The 21,003-nt window shown below is 42.8% G+C and overlaps 1 protein-coding gene across 1 annotated transcript in view; it reads right to left on the reverse strand.

Annotated features, from left to right (window-relative positions):
- Positions 1-21,003, reverse strand: part of POMT2 (protein O-mannosyltransferase 2) — a 425,522-nt gene that overhangs the window by 289,561 nt on the left and 114,958 nt on the right. The window contains exon 6 of the mRNA XM_078659955.1: positions 2,068-2,227. Within this exon, the coding sequence (XP_078516081.1) occupies positions 2,068-2,227 (160 nt within the window). The remainder of the gene's footprint in view (positions 1-2,067; positions 2,228-21,003) is intronic.

Below are 21,003 nucleotides of genomic sequence, written 5' to 3' on the forward strand. Positions count from 1 at the left end.
ACCCACTTTCCCATATATTTCAATTGGTGTCTATTCAATCTTGTGCGACAACCCTTGGGTCTTTGTTACGTTTCCAGTCAATTCCATTCCAGTGGCAGACCTGGAAAAGGTATTGCTGACACAATGTTCAGTCCTGGATGACAAACAGCTTCCTAGAGCTAAAGACTACTAAGGAAGAGATCATCATATTTGGTGCTCAGCGTAAGGCTTAGAGTCCAGTTCTTAAAAAGCTTACAAGTTTTAGCTTCAATTAAGCTGATAATGCCTGGACGTTATGGCTTTGCTCACTCGCAGGTTAACTCAGTAGTTAAAAAATGCTTCTATCAACTCTATAGGTTGAAGATTTAAGTGTGTGAGTATGTCTATGTTTAGTTTTAGGTCTCAGGAGCTTGGCTATGTGTCCATATCCAAACAAAATAGTGAGACTGTAATCCTTTATAAAGTCCTACTCTGGAACAAGTTACTGGATTCACAAGAAACAGTTGTAAGGCGTGTTGAAAAAAATGAGAATTTACTTAAATGTAAGAGTAGATTTTCAGAATCATCATGGCTGTTGTAGATGTTCATGCAATGTAAATTTCTCTGCCATTTAATGTTTGCATCCAAATAGGTAAAACATATGAAAAGCATTGTTAGCATTGTCAGGTGAAAGGAATCAGAATATTTTCTACCTCAACACCATCTTCACATTGTCTTTTCAGCCATGACCTTTCGTCCTGTCCACCCTCCAATAGGAGATCAGTGCCTAGAGTATTCAGAAATATTCTTCTACACAACTTTAGAAGTGCAGGCGAGTTGTCAAACTGATGCATGTTATGATAGATTGATCAGCCACTTGATGGCTGGGAATAGATCACATAAAATAACACTTGAGGTTTCATTTTATGGCATGGCACTTCACAGCTAAACAACGAAAGTCATGTGGTTCAGAATCTGTTCCGGCTGCAATAACAAATATATAATTGATGACAACTACAACTTGTATGCATGGTTTCAATCATCGAACGATGCCAAGAAGAAATGCAGAAGGTTCCAAACTAGCTGCCCAAACTAGGAGAAGTACTCCAAATGTCTCCAAATTCTCAAGCAAAGTATTAATAACAGCAGCTGAAAGGTTGAAAGACAAGTGTTCTAATTTTGAGATTCAAAATGTCTAAAAGAAACACAGAATGCATTAAAAGCAATCATCACACCAGTGTTCTCGAAGGAGATTAGCCATGTTTCTATTTTTCTAGAAAGGGATGAGTAACGCACTTCAATGCAAGGTTCGCACAAGGAAACGGAGATTCATGTGGTGCTTGTTGTTGAACTCTACAGATACCTCCTTCTAGTAATGACAATGCAAAGGTAGATAAAATGTATTCTGTGGCTAAAAACTGTGGATTCTTTATACCCATGGGGGTGTAAGTTGAACTATGGAGTGCTGTATATTGCTACATCTGAGTGGCAGGGAGGCTTTGGTGACACCAAACCACTAGCGCCATACCTTTAGGTCTGTGGGAGAGGGTTCACCGTGCTTACTTGGGACTTAAGCTAAATGAAGTTGTTGAACCACAAACTGAAGGAAATGTGTAAACATAAATAGAGGTCTAAGCTTCTAAAAGAAGGATTGGGTGATAGGAGGATAGGAGAGGAGTTCACAAATGGTAAATATCTATTACAATCATGGCAATTGACTATCTTCACTTCGAGACCCTGACCCCTTGTACGGACAACAGTAAAGAGTACTGAAGACAACTGGATGGTATTGACAACAGCAGCTGCACTTCTCTATATTTAACCTATCACTATCAACAATCCAGAATCACAAGTAGCACGTACAAAACAAGTAATAGTATGGAAGCAGCAGAAGTTAGGTCTATAAAGCCCTTCCTCTACCCCTTCTGAAAACAACCGGCTCCTGCTTGGTTTATTGTGGGGGCACACACGCCATTTCATGTAAATGAATTAATTTATAGAGATGAGCCACTGGACCACCTAGATAATGTAAATAAGATGCCTCAACTTAGATTTAATCAAAAGAAAAAGATGCAGAACAATCAACTGGTGAAATCCACTTGCACTTACCAATGTGAGGCTCATGTCGCCCAGAATCTTCCAAAGGTCATTCAGCGTGTTCAGTCCTACCAGCAGGACCACAAACAGCCCAACAAACTTTACTCCCAAGGCTCCAGCAAGATTAACACCAGTCAGAAGCAACCAACACCACCAGATGTGGGTGAAAGGCCTGAAAGTATATAGAGAAGGTGTGAAAATGGTGACAAGTGTTAGACTGCAAAAATGAATTGAATTATGCTACAATAATGGATTGTTGGGGATGCATTTTAATGAGACTTTAGTGTTTGAAAGCCTATATGCTGTGCTCTGAGTATAAAGTACAGAGAATTGTTGATCTGAGGCTCAGTCGTTTCATGCCTTTATTTGCTGTTGTGTTTTACATATGATGTCATGCATTCCAGCAGACGAGCAGCATCAGGATGTTAGGTAAGAGAATACAGGGCAGAATGCCTCCCAGTGTGGGATGCTGCTGGTTAGCTGATACAGATGGACAGGTCTACCTAGGTAATGTGCGTTTTGCTGCAGGTTACCAATGGACTGAGTGAGACTATCAATAGTGAAATAAACTGGCAAGAAGTTAGACAAATGTGTGATGATTCTTTTGGCACTTACTTTTTGCTTAAGCTCATAATGTGTCTTTAAAACCACTAGACAACTGATCACCCAGCTCCACGCCCCACAGGATTCAAAATCACTCCGTCCTTTTGTATATATTGTTCAAATGAAAGCTTGCAGAAGGCAGTAACTGTGACATTCATCTACATTTGTTCTCAAACTGGTTACAACTACTGGAGAGGCTGTTTGGCATAAAGCTAGAGAGCATTTCATTTGAAGGTCATATGTTCAAAACTGAATTTGACCAAGCATAGGCTTGTAATTCCCATATATAATCTCATCAGTAACCTAAGTGCAACGGGATGGAATGACCAACCAGTTACGTTCAATGGTGTGTTTCACTTCTTTCTCCTTCTCTTTACTATTCCGACTAAAACAGCACAGCAGAGCACTAGACTATCTCTATGGATGTCTCTGTCAGTCTCCTTCCTCCATACTGACATGCTATATTGTTTGTCTCTAATGTTTTGATATCTTGAATCAATCAAGGGCTGCAGGTCGAGGCATTTCTTGACACCACACCCCATATCGAACGGAAGAGGATCGCAGTGGGCTAAGTGAGCTTCTGTCCACTTTCCCTTACTCGGTTGATTGAAGAGCAGCATGGGATTGAATCCATTCAACTTATTCTGGGTCTGGTGTCAATGTGGTTTGCACTTCACCTAGCTCATTGGTTTACTGGGATATCTCAGTTAGCTCACTTATTGATCCTTCAGTCAGGCAGCATCTGAAGCGACACTGTTGGCACTGACAGAATCTACCTATGATCAGCGATATGCATGTTGTACAAGGTTTATGATTTTTAGTGATCCTAGTGTCTAGTGCTACAGCTCAGAACTGTCTCCAAACCTGCAATTTCCACCTCAATTTCCACCTCAATTTCCACCTCATGCAGGTTTGAAGTTTAGTTTGCACTGCAGAAACAAGTTAAATTGGTAAGGCGGGATTTGTGTTTCATGAGGCAATGTCCTTATGATGCTCAGTTTTCTCTCTAAATGTATTAGTTCATCCTGAATATGCCCCTGATCTTTTACTGTATTTACTTGGACTCGATCCATCAGCTTGTTTTATTTCTTCATGTTAATGATTTGCTAAAGTTACGCTTGCGAATGGTTACAGATGCGTAACTCAGTAGGACGACTGCATCAGTTAAGCTTAACCCCGGGTAATCCATTTGCCACTGTTACTCAACATTTAACATAAACAATTCTCACATTATTCCATTACTGCTGTTCTAGCACACTGTCGCCGTTTTAAAGGAAAAGGCAAAGATAATAATGTGCACAAAACAAAGCCTGACGCTGCACCGCATCAAGCTTCATTTGGAAGAACAATATTGCATTTCCCTGCAAGGTGGTAATTCAGAACAAGCAGAGAGCTGCACTATTAACATTGGGACAGACAAGAAGCATCAACAAGTCTTTTGCCTCGAGATGCAGTTGCATGCTAAGCTGAACACCAGGATTTGCTAAGCAGGGAAAACTAACAAAAAAATGTGTAGGAAATTTTGCAACACATTAATCTTAAAAAAAGCCATAAGTAGCAAGGTGGTTATGCTAAATCTTTTTCATAAGCAAGAGATGTTCTGCCTGAAGTATTTTTGACGTGTGGAAATATGGACTTTGATAAGGCTCTATAGGTACTGAATACATGTGAAATATTCTATATCTATCTATTGTGTATTTCGTATTTCAAAGAGTCTTTCTTTTGGTTTGGTGGCGTGTTGGGTGAATGCATTATCTGAAGTTTTGTGTTCATTGCTAAAATTATCTCTAGCTCATGAGCAAAGGGGCCTAATGCAACCACTGAGCAATCAAAAAGACTGTTCTGCTGCGCTCACTGTAGTAACAATAAAATCTGGAAGAGCTGGCAATTAGCAGTTACTCACCTCTGTCTAAATAAGAGCAGTTAAAAGATAATACCGATCAAATTAAAGAGGAAGTGATGGCTTTTAAAAGAGATGTGACAGAAGCTACCATGAGCATTTCTCAAACGAAACTAAAAGAAAAGTAAAGAGATCTGCATTATTGCACTGGGCCTACTGCAGAGAGTACCTCAGAGATCTCTAAACAACATAGAAAACCGTAAAAGGCAATTTAACCTCAGAATGTTGGTTCCTAATAGAGAGTGGAAAGATATGATAGCAGAATTTTGTTTAAAAAAAACTGTCAAAGACCTGAAAGAGCAAAATAAACTGTCCATCTATATGAAGCACTTTGTGCCAAACATAGGACTAAGGGCCTGATTTTGAGTTTGACAGACAGGGTACTCCACCACAAACATGCCAGAGTACCTGACCGCCAAAGTGACAGCCCACCAGCCCCATTTAGAGTCAGGTGGGCTGTCATGTGTCTGACGGCGTACTCCCGCAGCCTACGCCCTTGTAACCCTACACCAACTGCACTCGGCAGCTCTAGTAGGTACATCAGACCATCCACCCTACTTGGAGTGGATGGTAGATGTACTTTTTTCTGTTCCGTCCCACAGTGGAACCCTGCCGGGCCCACACAGGAAACAAGCACTGGCAAAGCCAATAGGTTTAGTCTCTGCGAAATCTATTGGTTTTGTCAATGTTTTTTAGACGTTACACAGCAGCGCGAGCTGCCTTGCAGCATGCTTTAAAGTAAATAAAAGAAATAGCACAATGATGCGGTCAACGCTGTAAATTATTGTGAAACGGCATGCATTTCTTGTAAGACAGTAGAAGTAGAAAAATTATAAATACAAACATATATCTTTGTACAAAAGGGCCTATTTACAATGTATACATAAAATAATATATATCACCGTTTCACTACCTCCGAAAACGCCGGGACACTAAGACTGCGGTGCATCACAGGGTCAGAGGTTTCCCTGTCCAAAATACTTTTCCACCAAGTATATACAAATACGCCGATGCACTCTCCAAAACGAAATTGCCACTCCAATTTAGTTGCAAGATAGGATTATTTATTTAAATACATTCCAGCATGTTGAATCCAAATGAAAACCCAACGCGTTTCAGCGAACAACTCGCCTTGCTCACGGGTAATTCATTCGAAAAAACAGGTCCATTAAATAAAGTTCCAATAATATTCATGGGTTTTTATATGTAAATACTCACAATTAAAAAAAAATGTATTTAAAATGTTTTATTCATATGTCTAAACTCTATTTGTATGTACTGTTTGCTTTTATGACAATCGTCGAATAAAGCTTGTCTGACTGACTGAAAGTTTCAATAAAGTTTCGTGACAACAAACATGTGTGAACATAAACATAGGACTCATGTAAACAAACTAGCATAGCGGCCATCTTTGAGAAACTTAGTTTAGCAAGTCCATAGCGCTATAGCTGGCTTCCCCATTGCGATGAACATTGGTTATATATATAATGTAAAGTTACATCACTTTTTCAGGCACAGGTAATCATTCAAAACCATGATATTGTAATAAATATATTCATTGTGTGAACCTTGTGTCTAAAACTTAAAACGCCCACTCCATCGACTGGCTGCTCTGAATATCGCAGAACCATAATGCATTTTGGTAATACTAACTCCTAAGCCCATCGGCAAATCATATCTGTAATATATCAGTCCAATACTTCCAATACTGGAGAAAAATGCAATTATATTGTGCATTACTATGAAAAGTCTATATAATACCCCAAGTGGGTAAATGTACGTGGCATATACGGTCTGCTATTTAATACTATATAAACACAAAATCTAACAACCACAAACATGCCAGAGTACCTGACCGCCAAAGTGACAGTCCACCAGCCCCATTTAGAGTCAGGTGGGCTGTCATGTATCCGACGGCATACTCCCGCAGCCTACGCCCTCGTAAACCCTACACCAACAGCGCTCGGCAGCTGGAGTAGGTACATCAGACCATCCACCCTACTTGGAGTGGATGGTCAGATGTACTTTTTTCTGTTCCGTCCCACAGTGGAACCCTGCCGGGCCCAAACAGGAAACAAGCACTGGCAAAGCCAATAGGTTTCATCTCTGCGAAATCTATTGGTTTTGTCAATGTTTTTTAGACGTTAGACAGCAGCGTGAGCTGCTGTGCAGCATGCTTTAACGCGTTCCATGCTCGGTTGGCTGTACTGGTGACGGAGCGGTTCCGTCACGCCCCGCGGCGCATTTTATTGAGCGGGCGGGGCCATGACGGAACCGCTCCGTCACAAGCACAGCCCACCCGAGGCTCATGACGGAGCGGTCCGCCACTAGTACGGGAGCGCCGCGCGGGCCCCCCTAGCGCTGTGGCAGAATAGCCGCCGCAGCTAAGGTTTTTTTTTTTGTTTTTGTTTTTATTTCCAAAACCTTTATTGACAATCATATCTTTAACACTGCTAGAGGCCAACAACCCGGAGGCAGGCAGCTATATTGACATGATAACATCGCAATTGATATTGTACACTGTCATACAGCGGCATCAAAAAGTGACCGGTCTTGATCAATATCGAAAAACGCATTCTAGATTGTCACAAAATGTGCGATATAGGTATCTATGAGATGTATGAGGTTTGGAATTAACAGAACAAAGCACCATAACAACCCCCTACGACTAGCATTATAGAGTACTCATCTTGCATTCCATCCATGTAGATCATATACTGATAGCAACCATTCATACCAACAGAAAAAAAAAAAGGTTTCCACAATACCCGTCATCCTTTAGTCTAAATCTCCGGAAGGACACACCTCTGTCCTTTACATCACACGTCAGTCGGCTCCCCCCATCCCAAAGAAACGACTAGCTACTCATTCATCACAAACAATCCTTCAATACACAAGTCTGTTCCCACTCGACTCAGCCATCCCACTAATGGTTCCCATATATCAGTAGGTCTGGACCTCAGTGGCATAAGTTCCCAATAGGTTGTCAATTGGTCCTTGCAGTAGACCGCTGATTTTATCCAGTTTGCTATTGTAGGTGGAGACCCTCTCTTCCAATGGATCGCAATTTGTCTTTTTGCCAGCAATAAGAGCAGGGCAACCAGTTTGCGGGCGTTACTAGGAACTTCCATGACGTAACCCAACAGTGCCACTACAGGGTCTAGTCTCAAATCTAGTTCTACCATGCGCCCTATATGCTGGATTACCTCTATCCAATATTTCTCTATCTGTCTGCACTCCCAGGTCAGGTGGAAAAAGGTAGCGTCCACATCTCCAGCATTTAGCGTCGTTTTGAAGACCCATCCTCAGTAGCTGTTTGGGTGTGCGATACGTTTTATGAAGATAGTTAAAAGGAATCAGCCTCAGTCTATAGTTTGGTGACAGATTTTCAAGCTGCGAGCAGCATATTTGCCATTGTTTATCTGTGATCGCTAGACCGGCCTCTCTCTCCCATTCCGATTTTGACGAGCTAAGTAGCACCGGGGCAGTATCTTGCATTACTCTATAAATGCGCGTTATTAGCTTACGAGGCGATTCTTTAGAAAGAAGCTCCTCCAACGCAGGCAGCGCAGGAGGTGCTGTTGGGAAATCCGGATATCGAGCTCTACATGCCGCTCTCAGTTGGTAGTACAACAACAAGTCCGAGGCAGTAGGGTCATCAGGTGCACACATGGTTTGTAATGTCAAAAATGTATTGTCTGGGTACAAGTACCCGGCCGGGTTTAAACCTTTTTTTCGTGCTCTATCCGTTACACCTCTGTCCGTCAGAGGCCCCAGGAGTGGATTACCCCCCTAGTGGCATCGAGGCAGCAAATAGTTCTGGAATTCCCGCTAATTTGGCTAATTTCAACCATGCCCATCTTACCGCTTCGACCGTGTTTATGTCAGTCGGCGATCTTTTATAAGGGTGATAGACTGTAGTATTTAGAGGGGTGGGTGCAGCCACATCTAACTCAATTTCCACATGTGGTTGGAACGGAATTGGGTGATGCCAGTAGTGCAAATATTAGGCTTGGGCACTATAGGCATATAATTCAAAGTCAGGCGCAGCGAGTCCGCCCTGACTGAATGGGAGTGTCAAGAGGTTCCAGGAGACCCTCGGCTGTTTTCCCGCCCATATTAATTCCGAAATGGCCGTCCGGAGGCGTTTAAAAAAGTGAACGGTAAGGGGCAGAGGAATATTAACAAACAGATATAGAAATGTGGGCAATACTACCATTTTAGTTATTGCTATACGTCCCGTGAGAGAGAGCGGCAGTGTCTTCCATCTTTTAATCTTTACTTCCAGCCAGTCCATGGCCGTGACATAGTTGGCGAGCCAGATTTCTTGTATGGACCTGCTGAACCATATGCCCAGGTATTTAACCTCAGTCGAGTCCCACGTAATCGGGTATGCTGTTTCACACTGTTTGGTATCATCAGTCAATGGCAACATTACTGACTTTGTCCAATTTATCAATATGCCCGACAGTCCCCCGTTTCGTACAAACTCCCTCATCAGGGGATCAAAATTTTCCTCCGGGTTAACCATATATATGGTCATATCGTCGGCGTACATGGATATATATGGCACATGTCTCATAATACGCTTCGAGTCTCACACCACAGAAATTTCCAATTTCAACCGCCAGTGTAGGTCAATCCTCTAGTGTAATCCCGCAGCGCCGGGGATGCGTAATGCCCGTATATTGTGCAGATGAAAAAATGCGCAATACAGGGTATGTTCTTCCCTTCAAGCCATCAAACATGAGATACAACATCGCCACCCAGCAGTTCTCCGAAGAGGTCTCCTCCTATATCCTTTCTTTAGTACATACGGTGGGCTCGGATTCCCCCAATGATTGCTGTCCCCCTCAAATTTTAAAAGCTGCCTTTTTGGCTTGCCCTGATCCTCCCTTGGCACTTCTTAACAGCTCGCTTGCCACAGGTTCTGTCCCTGATGCTTTCAAACAGACGGTTGTGATCCACATACTAAAAAACCCGGTGCTGATCCTTCTGTCCTGAGCAATTATCGGCCGATCTCCCTTCTCCCCTTCTTGGAGAAAATTTGGGAGACATATGTCACCCGCTGTCTCAGCGAATTCATTTAAGGGTCTTCTTTCCTAGATGACCAGCAAGCCGGTTTTAGACCATCTCTCTCCACTGAAGCTGTCATCGTGGCCGTTATGGATGCACTGAGACAAGGCGCCGATAAGAATCTGGCTCAGGCTCTTGTTTTATTGGATCTGTCGGCTGCCTTTGACACGATCTATCATGCTATCTTGATCGACTGTGTCAACAATGCGGGCATTCAGGGATTGGCTTTAATCTGGATCAGGTCCTTCTTGCACCAACGCTCCCAATCAGTTCATCTGTCTACCTTCTCGGCCTCTTATTCTGCACTTTCCTGTGGTGTTCCTCAGGGGTCTGCTCTCTCACCTCTTTGATTTAATCTTTATATACAACCCCTTATTGTTTCTCTCCGTCACACCCCCGTCACTATCTTTAACTACGCGGATGATTTACAGTTAATTTTTCCTGTTGATTCTTCCCCTTCTTCCTGTGCCAATTTCCAATCCACCATGATTGCCATCTCTGAGTGGATGCACTTTAGCCAGCTGAAGCTCAATACCAACAAGACAGAGTTAGTATTAACAGGAGGGACAGCCAACTCCTGGAGCCCCAGTTTTTGGCCCCCCGCTCTTGGCCCTCCGCCTTGTCCTGTCAACTCGGTGAAGAGCCTCGGTGTGATTATATCTAGTGACTTATCTATGAGACCTCAAATTAATGCTGTCACATCTTCCTGCTTTTCCATCTCCGCAGGATCTGCAAAATCCGTAGGTTTCTCACTACTGAGGCTCTCATACTTGTCATTATGGCTCTGGTCACCTCCCGTGTTGACTATGCTAACTCTCTCTATGTTGGGATTCCTGCTTACCACCTTCATCGGCTTCAGCTGGTACAGAACCAGGCGGCGAGACTGGTCTTTCAACAGCCCAAACATCAACATGTCACACCCCTGTTGAGGAAATTGCACTGGCTCCCAGTGGCCTCCCGTTGCATTTTCAAATTGGGCTGCACTGTTTTTAAGGCCCTTCTTGCTCTTGCTCCGGCTTTCACTTCCTCCTGTCTCAAGCGCCATATTCCCTCAAGAAATCTCCGCTCAACTACCCATAATCTTTTAATTGTTCCCAGGTACAAAAACGCAAAAAGCACGGTGGCTCGCGCTTTTCGTACCTTGCCCCGGCACTGTGGAACTCTCTTCCAATCTCACTCCGACTCTGCCCCAATTACTCTTGTTTTCGTAAATTATTGAAAACTCATCTCTTTCAACTAGCTCTTGAGTAATCTTGCTGTCCGCTTCCCTGTTATTGTCTATGAGCGCCATGAAACCACTTGGTGTCCGTGCGCGGTAAAAGTTATTTTAACATAACATAACATAACATATATTGAGTGATAAAACATCGGCAATGAACCAAACTAGGCACACAGAATAGCTCTCTTGCTCGTGCTGTACAGTGACCCAAAATGGCGGTGCAATTCCCGGCCTTAAGCAGGGGGACCTTAGGGAGTTCGATCTCAACGGTGTGCATATAATCGCCCCGCAAGACGTGTTAGGGTGTCCCCCAAATAGTCAATAGACCTCCGGAATGCAAGTGTTCACCTTTCCGGCGCTTCCCGGCTGTTTGACTATTTCTCACCGGCCGTAGGCGATTTCCGACGATTCGCAGGCTCCGTCAGGCAGATCTCCGCAGCGGTGATCAACCAATTTACTGTTCCAAGCACATCCTCTGCGCACTGGCCACACCGCAGCCCTCCCCTGGTCACCAACCTTGTCGTGTTGTCCACCACTCAGATGTAGCCAGCCCACGTACGAATATTTTGATCTTCTCTCCGGCGGCTCGCGCTACTTTAGTCCCCGGCTTGGGTCAGCCGCGTAGGCCTCTTGTCCGCTCCGGCAGGTATTCGGTTGTAACTACGAAGCAGCTAGTGCCGTGCCAGCCACACTTCGACAAGTCAGGGTTGGATACCGCAGCAAGCTCAGGGCACAAGTAGGTCCGAAATGCAGCGTGTTTTGATCGGATAATTAACAGATTTTGCGCTCGGCCGGCGGAGCTGCGAAGTTAGGCAGCCATTGCGCACAGCGGCCAAGCCACGCCCCCCGCAGCTAAGGGGTTAAAGTAAATAAATGAAATAGCACAATGATGCAGTCAACGCTGTAAATTATTGTGAAACGGCGTGCATTTCTTGTAAGACAGTAGAAGTAAAAAAAAATATAAATACATACATATATCTTTGTACAAAAGGGCCTATTTACAATTTATACATATATATATATATATATATATATATATTACCTACTGGCGGTCGCCAGTAGGTATATATATTTAGGATTTTTTCTCTATGGGATTTTTGAAAATTCTATGTCTAATAACTTTGGCGTTTGTGGACGGAATTGGCTGAAATTTTCAGGAAAATGGCACATTTTGTTTCTGAGCAGCCCTTGAAAATTTGGGGGGGTTCGTCAAGGGGGGGCCGAGAAAAAAGGGGGGTCCCAAAACATGTTTTTAACATTGAGTTTTCCATAGGGCGGTTGGCCTCACTTTTAGCCCGAACGGCTGAATGGATTTGCACGAAACTTGGCAAAATTGTAGGGACTGGTAGCCCGATGTGCCTTTTGTAGGTCTCAATATATGTGCTCCAGTGGATTTTGAGAAATTAACGTTTAAAAAAAGATATATATCTGTAACAGCGGACCAGGCAGCGTCCCAGGACGCGTACTTTTCGCGCAACGGAGCTTTGTGAAGCGAAGCTGATTGGTTCTCCGGCGTCTGTCAACATTCCAAACAGTCCGTAGCGGCCGCCATCTTGTCTCTCGGTAGGATCGAGAGACAAGAGGAGGCCAAAGCGAAGGGGCAAATGACCATAAGGGGGAATAGTAGATCCTCGCTGACCCCCTACGTTTGATGTGGAGGTTTTAAAAGGGCCCCGCGGGGCAAAAAAAAAAATAATAATAATAATCGAACGGCTGAATGGATTTGCACGAAACTTGGCAAAATATTAGGGACTGGTAGCCCGATGTGCCTTTGCTAGGTCTCAATATATGTGCTCCAGTGGATTTTGAGAAATTAACGTTCAAAAAAAGATATATATCTGTAACAGCGCTCCGCTTCGCGTACTTTTTGCGTTACGGAGCTTTGCGAAGCTGATTGGTTCTCCGGCGTCTGTCAACATTCCAAACAGTCCGTAGCGGCCGCCATCTTGTCTCTCGGTAGGATTGAGAGACAAGAGGAGGCCAAAGCGAAGGGGGAAATGACCATAAGGGTGCATAGTAGATCCTTCCTGACCTCTTAGGTTTGATGTACCATTTTGCCAAGTTTGGTGTAATTCCGTTCAGCCATTCAGGCTGTAGACGTATGTAAATGTCCTATGGAAAATTGCATGGGGAAAACACATTTGAAAGTGTTGAAATTTAGAACCAATTAAAATGTTATTTTGGTTTTGTATTTGTGTGTGATGAAAGTTAATTGGTTATGTATATATTTCAAATGAGAGGAAACCACAGCCATTTTGTGATACTACTGTCTGAGGTACATTTGTGAGGAATTTTTGGTGGTGAATTTCTGGTGTTTGATTTACACAGTACTAACACTTCTCCTACTTTTAAAAAGGTGAGTTGTTAATTTGTAAGGGGAACTATGTTGTACACTTGAAGATAATTTGAAAAATGTTTTCTGTTATTTATTTGCAGTCCTTCTGTTATACTAAATACTTGATAAAGTTAGTTTTATATTATGTATTACTAAAAACGATAAATGAAAGTGATTATTTTTTTCTGCAATTTACAGCAAGCAATTTCAAAATAAAATGGCTCACAATGAAGAGACCGTGGCAATTTCTTTTGAATTGTCCACTACATTGATTGAAATTGAGAGCACCAATAATGAAATATTGTCACAAGGAGGACATGACTTGTATGATTCCATTAGATTGATTGAAATGGACAGCACCAAGAATGAAATATTGTCACAAGGAGATGACTTGAATGATTCCACTACATTGATTGAAATTGAGAGCACCAATAATGAAATATTGTCACAAGGAGGAGATGACTTGTGTGATTCCATTAGATTGATTGAAATGGACAGCACCAATAATGAAATATTGTCACAAGGAGGAGATGACTTGAATGATTCCACTACATTGATTGAAATTGAGAGCACCAATAATGAAATATTGTCACGAGGAGATGACTTGAATGATTCCACTACATTGATTGAAATTGACAGCACCAATAATGAAATATTGTCACAAGGAGGAGATGACTTGAATGATTTTTTTGATCAATCTCTTGATGGCGAATTTATCGAGTGTTTGGAGACCATAGAGTTACAAGAATCATCATTGGAGACTTTTCATGAGGACATTGCTGATGAGGACATGTTACTAGTTCTTTCAAGTTTAGAAAATTCTGAAGAATAAATTTATATTTAGAAATCAAAAATTGTTTGAGACATTATTCATTTTTATTTTTAATTTATGAGGTTGTAGCGAAGTGATTGTAGTATAAAATGAGACTTATAGTATAGAGTGCAACATTTTTATGTTACATGGTAAGTTTACTCATATTTACTTCCCTTCTGCCACTATATTATCTCCAATGTGTATTTGACATCTCTTCTTCATCTCCGGCCTCCTTTCTCTCACTGTGTGTCTCCGATGCATCTTATCGCTGCTATTTTGTGTAATTACAGAAGAGAGTAAAATAAAATAGTTCGGAACGTGAAAAGGGGGCAAAGTAGAGTACTCCTCACCCCCTAGGCCTTTTTAGGCGGTCCCAAAAGGATCAGTTTCTGCTTTCCTGAGAGATTATGGTATGAGTTCCATATACCACAATAACTTGCATTACAACATGCAAGATATCTATCTCCTATTACCAACTTTTGGAGATATTCGCGCTAAGCGCGAATATCTCCAAAAAGTAACACCTGCCCTGAGCAGTTCTTAGCCATGTTATCCAATGGGAGGTGGATAACATGGCTAAGAGCATTAGCTCGGTAATGCATGAATATCGCTGAGTTTTTAGCGATATTCATGCATTGCGGCCGTTTATTATCGCATTTGCGATAAACCTTGATAATAGCAAGGTTTATCTTCGATAATTTCTGACGATGCTTAGTGGTAAAAAATTCGTTGGTAAGCATCGTTAGCGATAAATATCGCTTAACTTTGGTAATATGCCCCAACGTCTGTTAACGTTCGATTCGAAGGAAATGAGGAAGTGTTGAAAAACATTGTCTGCGCCATCTTGCCTTTTTTGAAATGCCACACTTTTGTCGTGCACGGCAGCCATTTTAGATGTCTTGACCAGACCCACTCTCTGCACGCTGTCGATTCGTAGCATGGCTCCTCACCCACGCAAGCATCTTCCCCAGGCACTGGTCACCACCGCTCTCTGTCTTATGCATGGGCAATAAACCTCCCCCCATCTGCGCTGCTCTTCCCTGAGAATCACACTCTGTGCCCGCCCGACACCTCCCTTTCGCCCTATTCACTACCGCACCCTCTGACACTCCTCTTCCTCTGTGTCCGATTGTCCAGGCTATCAGCTAGCCCTGCAGATGTAGTTTATGGCCCCAGCTGTAAAGAATCACCCCTCTTCAAAGGAGTTATAGTAGATCAAGGCCCACACCCGATGAGATCCGTCACACCACACGTGTTCCTACTATCTGAAAACCATCCTGTATTGTGATTGGGGAGGGGACCGAGCCTGAAGCGGAAGATTCCAGGAATGACTCTTTGTACATCAAAGTTTTTACAATTATGTGTCACATTAAAAATATATAGCACTCCAACAAAGTAGTAGGAATATAAAACTTTAATAACATATAAATATATACAACAAAACAAAAACAGTAAAAACATTTAAACAACGAAGAGACCGTGGCAATTTCTTTTGAATTATCCAATAGATTTATTGAAATTGACAGCACCAATAATGAAATATTCTTGTCAGTAGCGGTCTGTTGTGCGAATAGTTCCAAGGCAGCAGAACGCGCTGAAATCTAGATGGCACGAAGGTGATGTCTAGTAAGTTGCCGCCCAGCAAATAACGGCGTGGGGTGCCGCGGGGGTGAGTGAGTCCAGTAGGCACCACAGCTATTCTTACCGGCATTGCAGAATTACTGCTGGGGACAATGCCTGTGCTGTAGCAGGGTCACAGCAGAAACAAAAAGGATTATGTTGAAGATGTTGTTGGTTTTCAATTTGAAAACAGTTCTGGTGTCAACTGCTATGCTAATGTAGTGGTTAATGTTTTGTTTTCTCTAGAAAATGTAAAAGAGGGGGAGGCAGTCCAAAGTTCCGTTAAAAGGGCAAAGGAAAGGATCGGTGGTTTGAACTATCAGTCAAAAAGGGGAGGGGGTGCAATAATTTTTCCTACCGGGTCACACTGTGCTTTCACCGGAAGTGAGGTCTGCAGGATTCTAGTAATTCAAAGTGAGGCTGGCGCCAGCATGGGAGCGCCGACGTCCCGCGGATACAGTTTCGTCACTCCACGGGCGATCATGGCAGTCATTCCCCATCGGGGGTCGGAGACTCCCGCGGCTCCTCTAGAATCTTCAAGGTCGTGGAGGACTACGGTGGTGGAGTCAACCAGTGACCGGGCCATTTCTTTATGCTGGGCCCGCTCTTGCCAGGTCGACCGCCATTTTGAGAGTTCGGCAGCTACCGGCGATCGCGGGGTCACATGAGCGGACGGGCTCCACCCTGCCGGGCGAGACGTTGCAGCATGGCCACAGTGGAAGAACCCTTTTCCGGGCGCCTGGAGCGCTGAGGGTGCAGCTGGGAAGCCTCCACCTGGGGAGGCGGGAGAGGCCTGTTCGCACCGTCTCTCCCTCCCAGTGCACCCCACGGCGTCTCGCTTGAGATTTGTTATGGCCGGACCAGGCGATGAGGACGAGGGGGGGGGGGGTCGGAGGCATGTGCAAGACATCCCCCCCCAGTGTTGTCGCAGCCATTATTCAAGAAAGAAGAAGTGTCCCGTCCGTCTTCGGGCCGGGCTTCCGGTAGATGTCGGCCGGACGCCCCTGGCTCTGGCCCCATGAACGGGTTTCTTGGTTTATCGGCTGCAGCCGGATCCCGTCGGCCTCGGCCCCCCGACCGTTGGTGGCCGGACCGGAAGAGCATGTGGCGGGACTACCTGCAACTCTCAAGGGCCACCGCGGCCGGACTGGGAGAGAGAGGGGAGGGTCGAGGAGACATTCCCCCCCCCCTGCAACTGTTCAGCGTTGTAAAGGCAATCCCCTGGCCGGGTCCCGCTGGCCTCGGCCTCTCCTCCGGCTACACCCTACGTTAGGATCTCCTGGCCGAGGCGTGGCAGCAGGACCTGCCTTATATGGGCTGCTCCCGGCTGGGCGTAGTCGGAACCCTGCCCCACCTTGGAAGTTTCCAGAGTGGGGGCGGATGTTATACTGACTTGCATTTTCCCTAGTCTATCGATTTTTTTGGCGTGGCAGGCGGTGGGACAGCGAGGGGTGATTTGGTTTCTCTTACTGTTTTTCTGGTCTCTCACCACTGGCATATTTTAACGTTTTCTTGTTTCTAGGACATTAATAGGTTTTATCATTACGTTATGTTATCGTTTCTTTGTTCGTTGTTTAATAAAAGTTCATGTTCATCAGTGGCCTACTGATTTTCGTTTTCCTATTCTTTTCTTTCCAGGTTGTTTCATGCTAAAGTTTCTGTTAACAGGATACAGTGATCACTTCGTTATTATTGCATATGTCCTTTTCACTAGGGGTGCTCTCTGGTCGGGCCAGATGACGTATCTCTAGTAAATGGTCCGGGTGAAACAGGTGCATCAATCAGTGGGGAGTAGATAGGCATGACAGATTACAACGGGGGAGAAAGGTCCGCATTACGTACCCTTTCACTACTTGCAAAGATTTTCCTACGTTTATTTGCAAACAGGGAATACCTCCAAAAAGAACTAATTCCCAAACAGTCAATGTTAGGACAATCAATCAATCAATGAGGAATGAAATAGGTACGACGTGTTAAAGGCTTGCGTTACCTACCCTTCACTATCTGCAAAGGGAGAGAGAATATTCCTATTCTTCCTCGTTTGCAGGCAGAGAAGATCCTTAAGAGAATTAACTTCGAACAATTCAATGCTCGATTCAAACAATCAACAAGGGGTACTGTGAACACAAATGAACGCCGCTTATGTACATACGCATTGCTATTTTCAACAGGTTGTTCCTAATGTTTCTATTTTAGCGAGGTCAAAAAGAGATCCCATTAGTGGCCTACTGATTTTGCTCGATTCCTTTTGTTTTTTTACACGATTTTTCGCTATCTGCAAAGACTAAACAGAGTATTGCGACTCTGTGCTTGTTTGTAAATAGAGAATGAACCAAAGAGAACAATCAATCAAATGGAGAGAGAAGCAGGCACGACGGATTACAAAGGGGGCAAAGGGCTGCGTTAACTACCCTTCACTATCTGCAAAGAGAGAGTACTCCTAATAGAAATGAGGGGTGGGGGGCAGCATTCAAAGCAGATCAGTGTGCATAAACACGAAAATGTTTTTACTTACCACGTACTTGACATTCGACAGGTTATGATATTTGCTATTAAAAAAACCATTGAAATTCACTGAAAAAACCATAGGTTATAGACCATATATAGTTAGGAATTGGCATTTACAAAACCTTGAAAATTCACTGAAAAAACCATAGGTTATACACCATATATAGTTAGGAATTAGCATTTAAAAAACCTTATTTTACTCACACAAAACCATTGAAATTCCATATATAGTTAGTTGCACTAACTATATATCGCGCACCCGCAATCCACTGCTGATCATGTCACATATTACATCATTCATGACATGGTCAGTGACATCACTGATGACATCTCAAATGACATCACTGATGAGATCACTGATGACATCTCATTTGACATCAATGACCACATCACTGATGATATCATTCATGTGACAATACAATGCATCTCCTCACGTTTTAATATAACCTCTGTTTCACCCAGTGTTAAATACAGAGTATAATTTTTGAAACCATTGACACACCAATACTAGTTACTACATACGTACTCACTGATTCCTACGTCTACACACACATTCACTCATTCACCCATACAATCATTCATACATACAATCACTCATCTTTACAACACTATCATATGCAATCATACACATATACAGACACTTACACTCTGCCACTCATCCATGGAGTTACTCACACACCTAGTCAGTCCTGTAAAGAATCAATCACACTTCCATTTTCTTGTCTATACAGTTAAACATAGAGCACCTTACATTTTCAAACATATACTAACACATACTTACTTTCTTATACAATCATTGATACAAGTACACATTGATCTGCACAGAGTCACACACCTCCCAGCCAGCCACACACACACTCAGTCTCCTATACAAATACTTGGACAATCAATCAATAACCCATATAGTTAATCATATAGCTACTGATCAACACATGCAGCAGTTTACAGAACAACAGACATAATGATGCACAAATTAAGACAGTTTAGTCACTAACCCATGCACTCAGTGAGACACATTTAATCACTCACTCATACATTCAGTCATGCACCTACTAAATCCTTCGTCCAGACACTTATACATCTACTCATTCTTCAATATGTAAAACATATTTAAACTTTACAGAAACACACAGTCACTGGATGATGTCATCAGTGATCTCATCAGTGATGTCATTTGAGATGTCATCAGTGATGTCACTGACCATGTCATGAATGATGTAATATGTGACATGATCAGCAGTGGATTGCGGGTGCGCGATATATAGTTAGTGCAACTAACTATATATGGAATTTCAATGGTTTTGTGTGAGTAAAATAAGGTTTTTTAAATGCTAATTCCTAACTATATATGGTGTATAACCTATGGTTTTTTCAGTGAATTTTCAAGGTTTTGTAAATGCTAATTCCTAACTATATATGGTCTATAACCTATGGTTTTTTCAGTGAATATATATATATATACACATATACATAAAAGGTGTGGCAAAATGTTTTGCTACCTTAGACATTCATACTTTCTTTTCACCTCAAAATATTTGGACAGTTTGTTTAAAATAAAAAAAATTAAAAAGCCGTATTAAGCAACCGTACGTGTGCAAATAGTGAAGACTAGACGCCTGAAGTGAAACTAGACGCCTTGAACAATCATAAAAAGTAAAACACAATTATGGTAACCGTCGCTTGGAGACTTTAGAAGAGTATGCATTTGACATTGAACAAATTACGAAAGAATTCTGAGACCACAAGAACAAAATAACCGAATACAATGATTTACAAAAGTCCATCATTCCTTGCAAGAGTTTCTGAACCATAACAGTCGGCCGTGAAGTAATTCGAGAAAGAAATGAACGGGACACTAGTCTTCTACAACACATCCATCGCCAAGGCTAGCTGCAGAAGCGTACCGGCGACACCGTGTGGTGAAAGTAGAATGGTGCCAGCAAAACGAAAAGGTGGAACAACGAAGTCCGAGTCATAACCTACTTCGGTTTTCGTTTAATAACTAATACCCAGAATCAGTCAGTATTTCTCGCGAGATCTGCGTACACTCACAAGCCAACAGAAAATAGCACACCCCGACCCTGTTCTCATAGAGGGCACGACCCCATTAACATGAAAAGAGTTGCTGTGCGGCTCGTTTTCTGGTAAATAGTTCCAGATTAGCTTGTTATGCGTATGTACGTAACCACGACCAGCTCAGTGCTATTACAATGGAAGAACTCCAGCTCTGTAATTAAAACAAGCACTGGCAAAGCCAATAGCTCTCATCTAGGGGAGACCTATTGGCTTTGTCAACGTATTTTAGTCATTGTATACAGCGGCAGAGATGCTCTGCAGCGTGGCTGAATGTGAAAAATGTTTTTTAAATCTCTATTACGGGCACGTCCTAGGGTTTTATTTTACATGCAGCCATGAAAACTCCCAAAAGCAATAAGCTCACTCGTGGGCGAGACCAATACTTTTTTTTTCACTACATACTTTGAACCCTACATATAAGAAGGAAGCACTTAAAAATGTGTTGTAGAGCTAACTTAAAGATCCCTAACTGACAATCAAAGTAAACAACGACAGAAGGGCAATGTTAAAATGAATACAGACGCCTTACAGAACATTCTATTGAAGAGTAATGTCTGGGCGTTTGCTGAATTTTAACACATATATTTTTATTTATTTACTTTATGTGTTTTAATATAGCGCAGACTTTACCCGAAGGTGTTAGAGCGCTTCACAATAGGAACAGCAATGATACAGAAGGAGAAAATTACAAGTGAACAAATTACAAAAGCAAACCTTAAGTTACATGAAGCAAAAGTGACAATTGTGAGCAAACAAAATACAAGAGGTAGCAAACGGTACATTACAGGAGGAAAAAG

Source organism: Lissotriton helveticus, chromosome 9 (genome assembly GCF_964261635.1).
Source record: "Lissotriton helveticus chromosome 9, aLisHel1.1, whole genome shotgun sequence".
In the NCBI taxonomy this organism is placed as follows: Eukaryota; Metazoa; Chordata; class Amphibia; order Caudata; family Salamandridae; genus Lissotriton; species Lissotriton helveticus.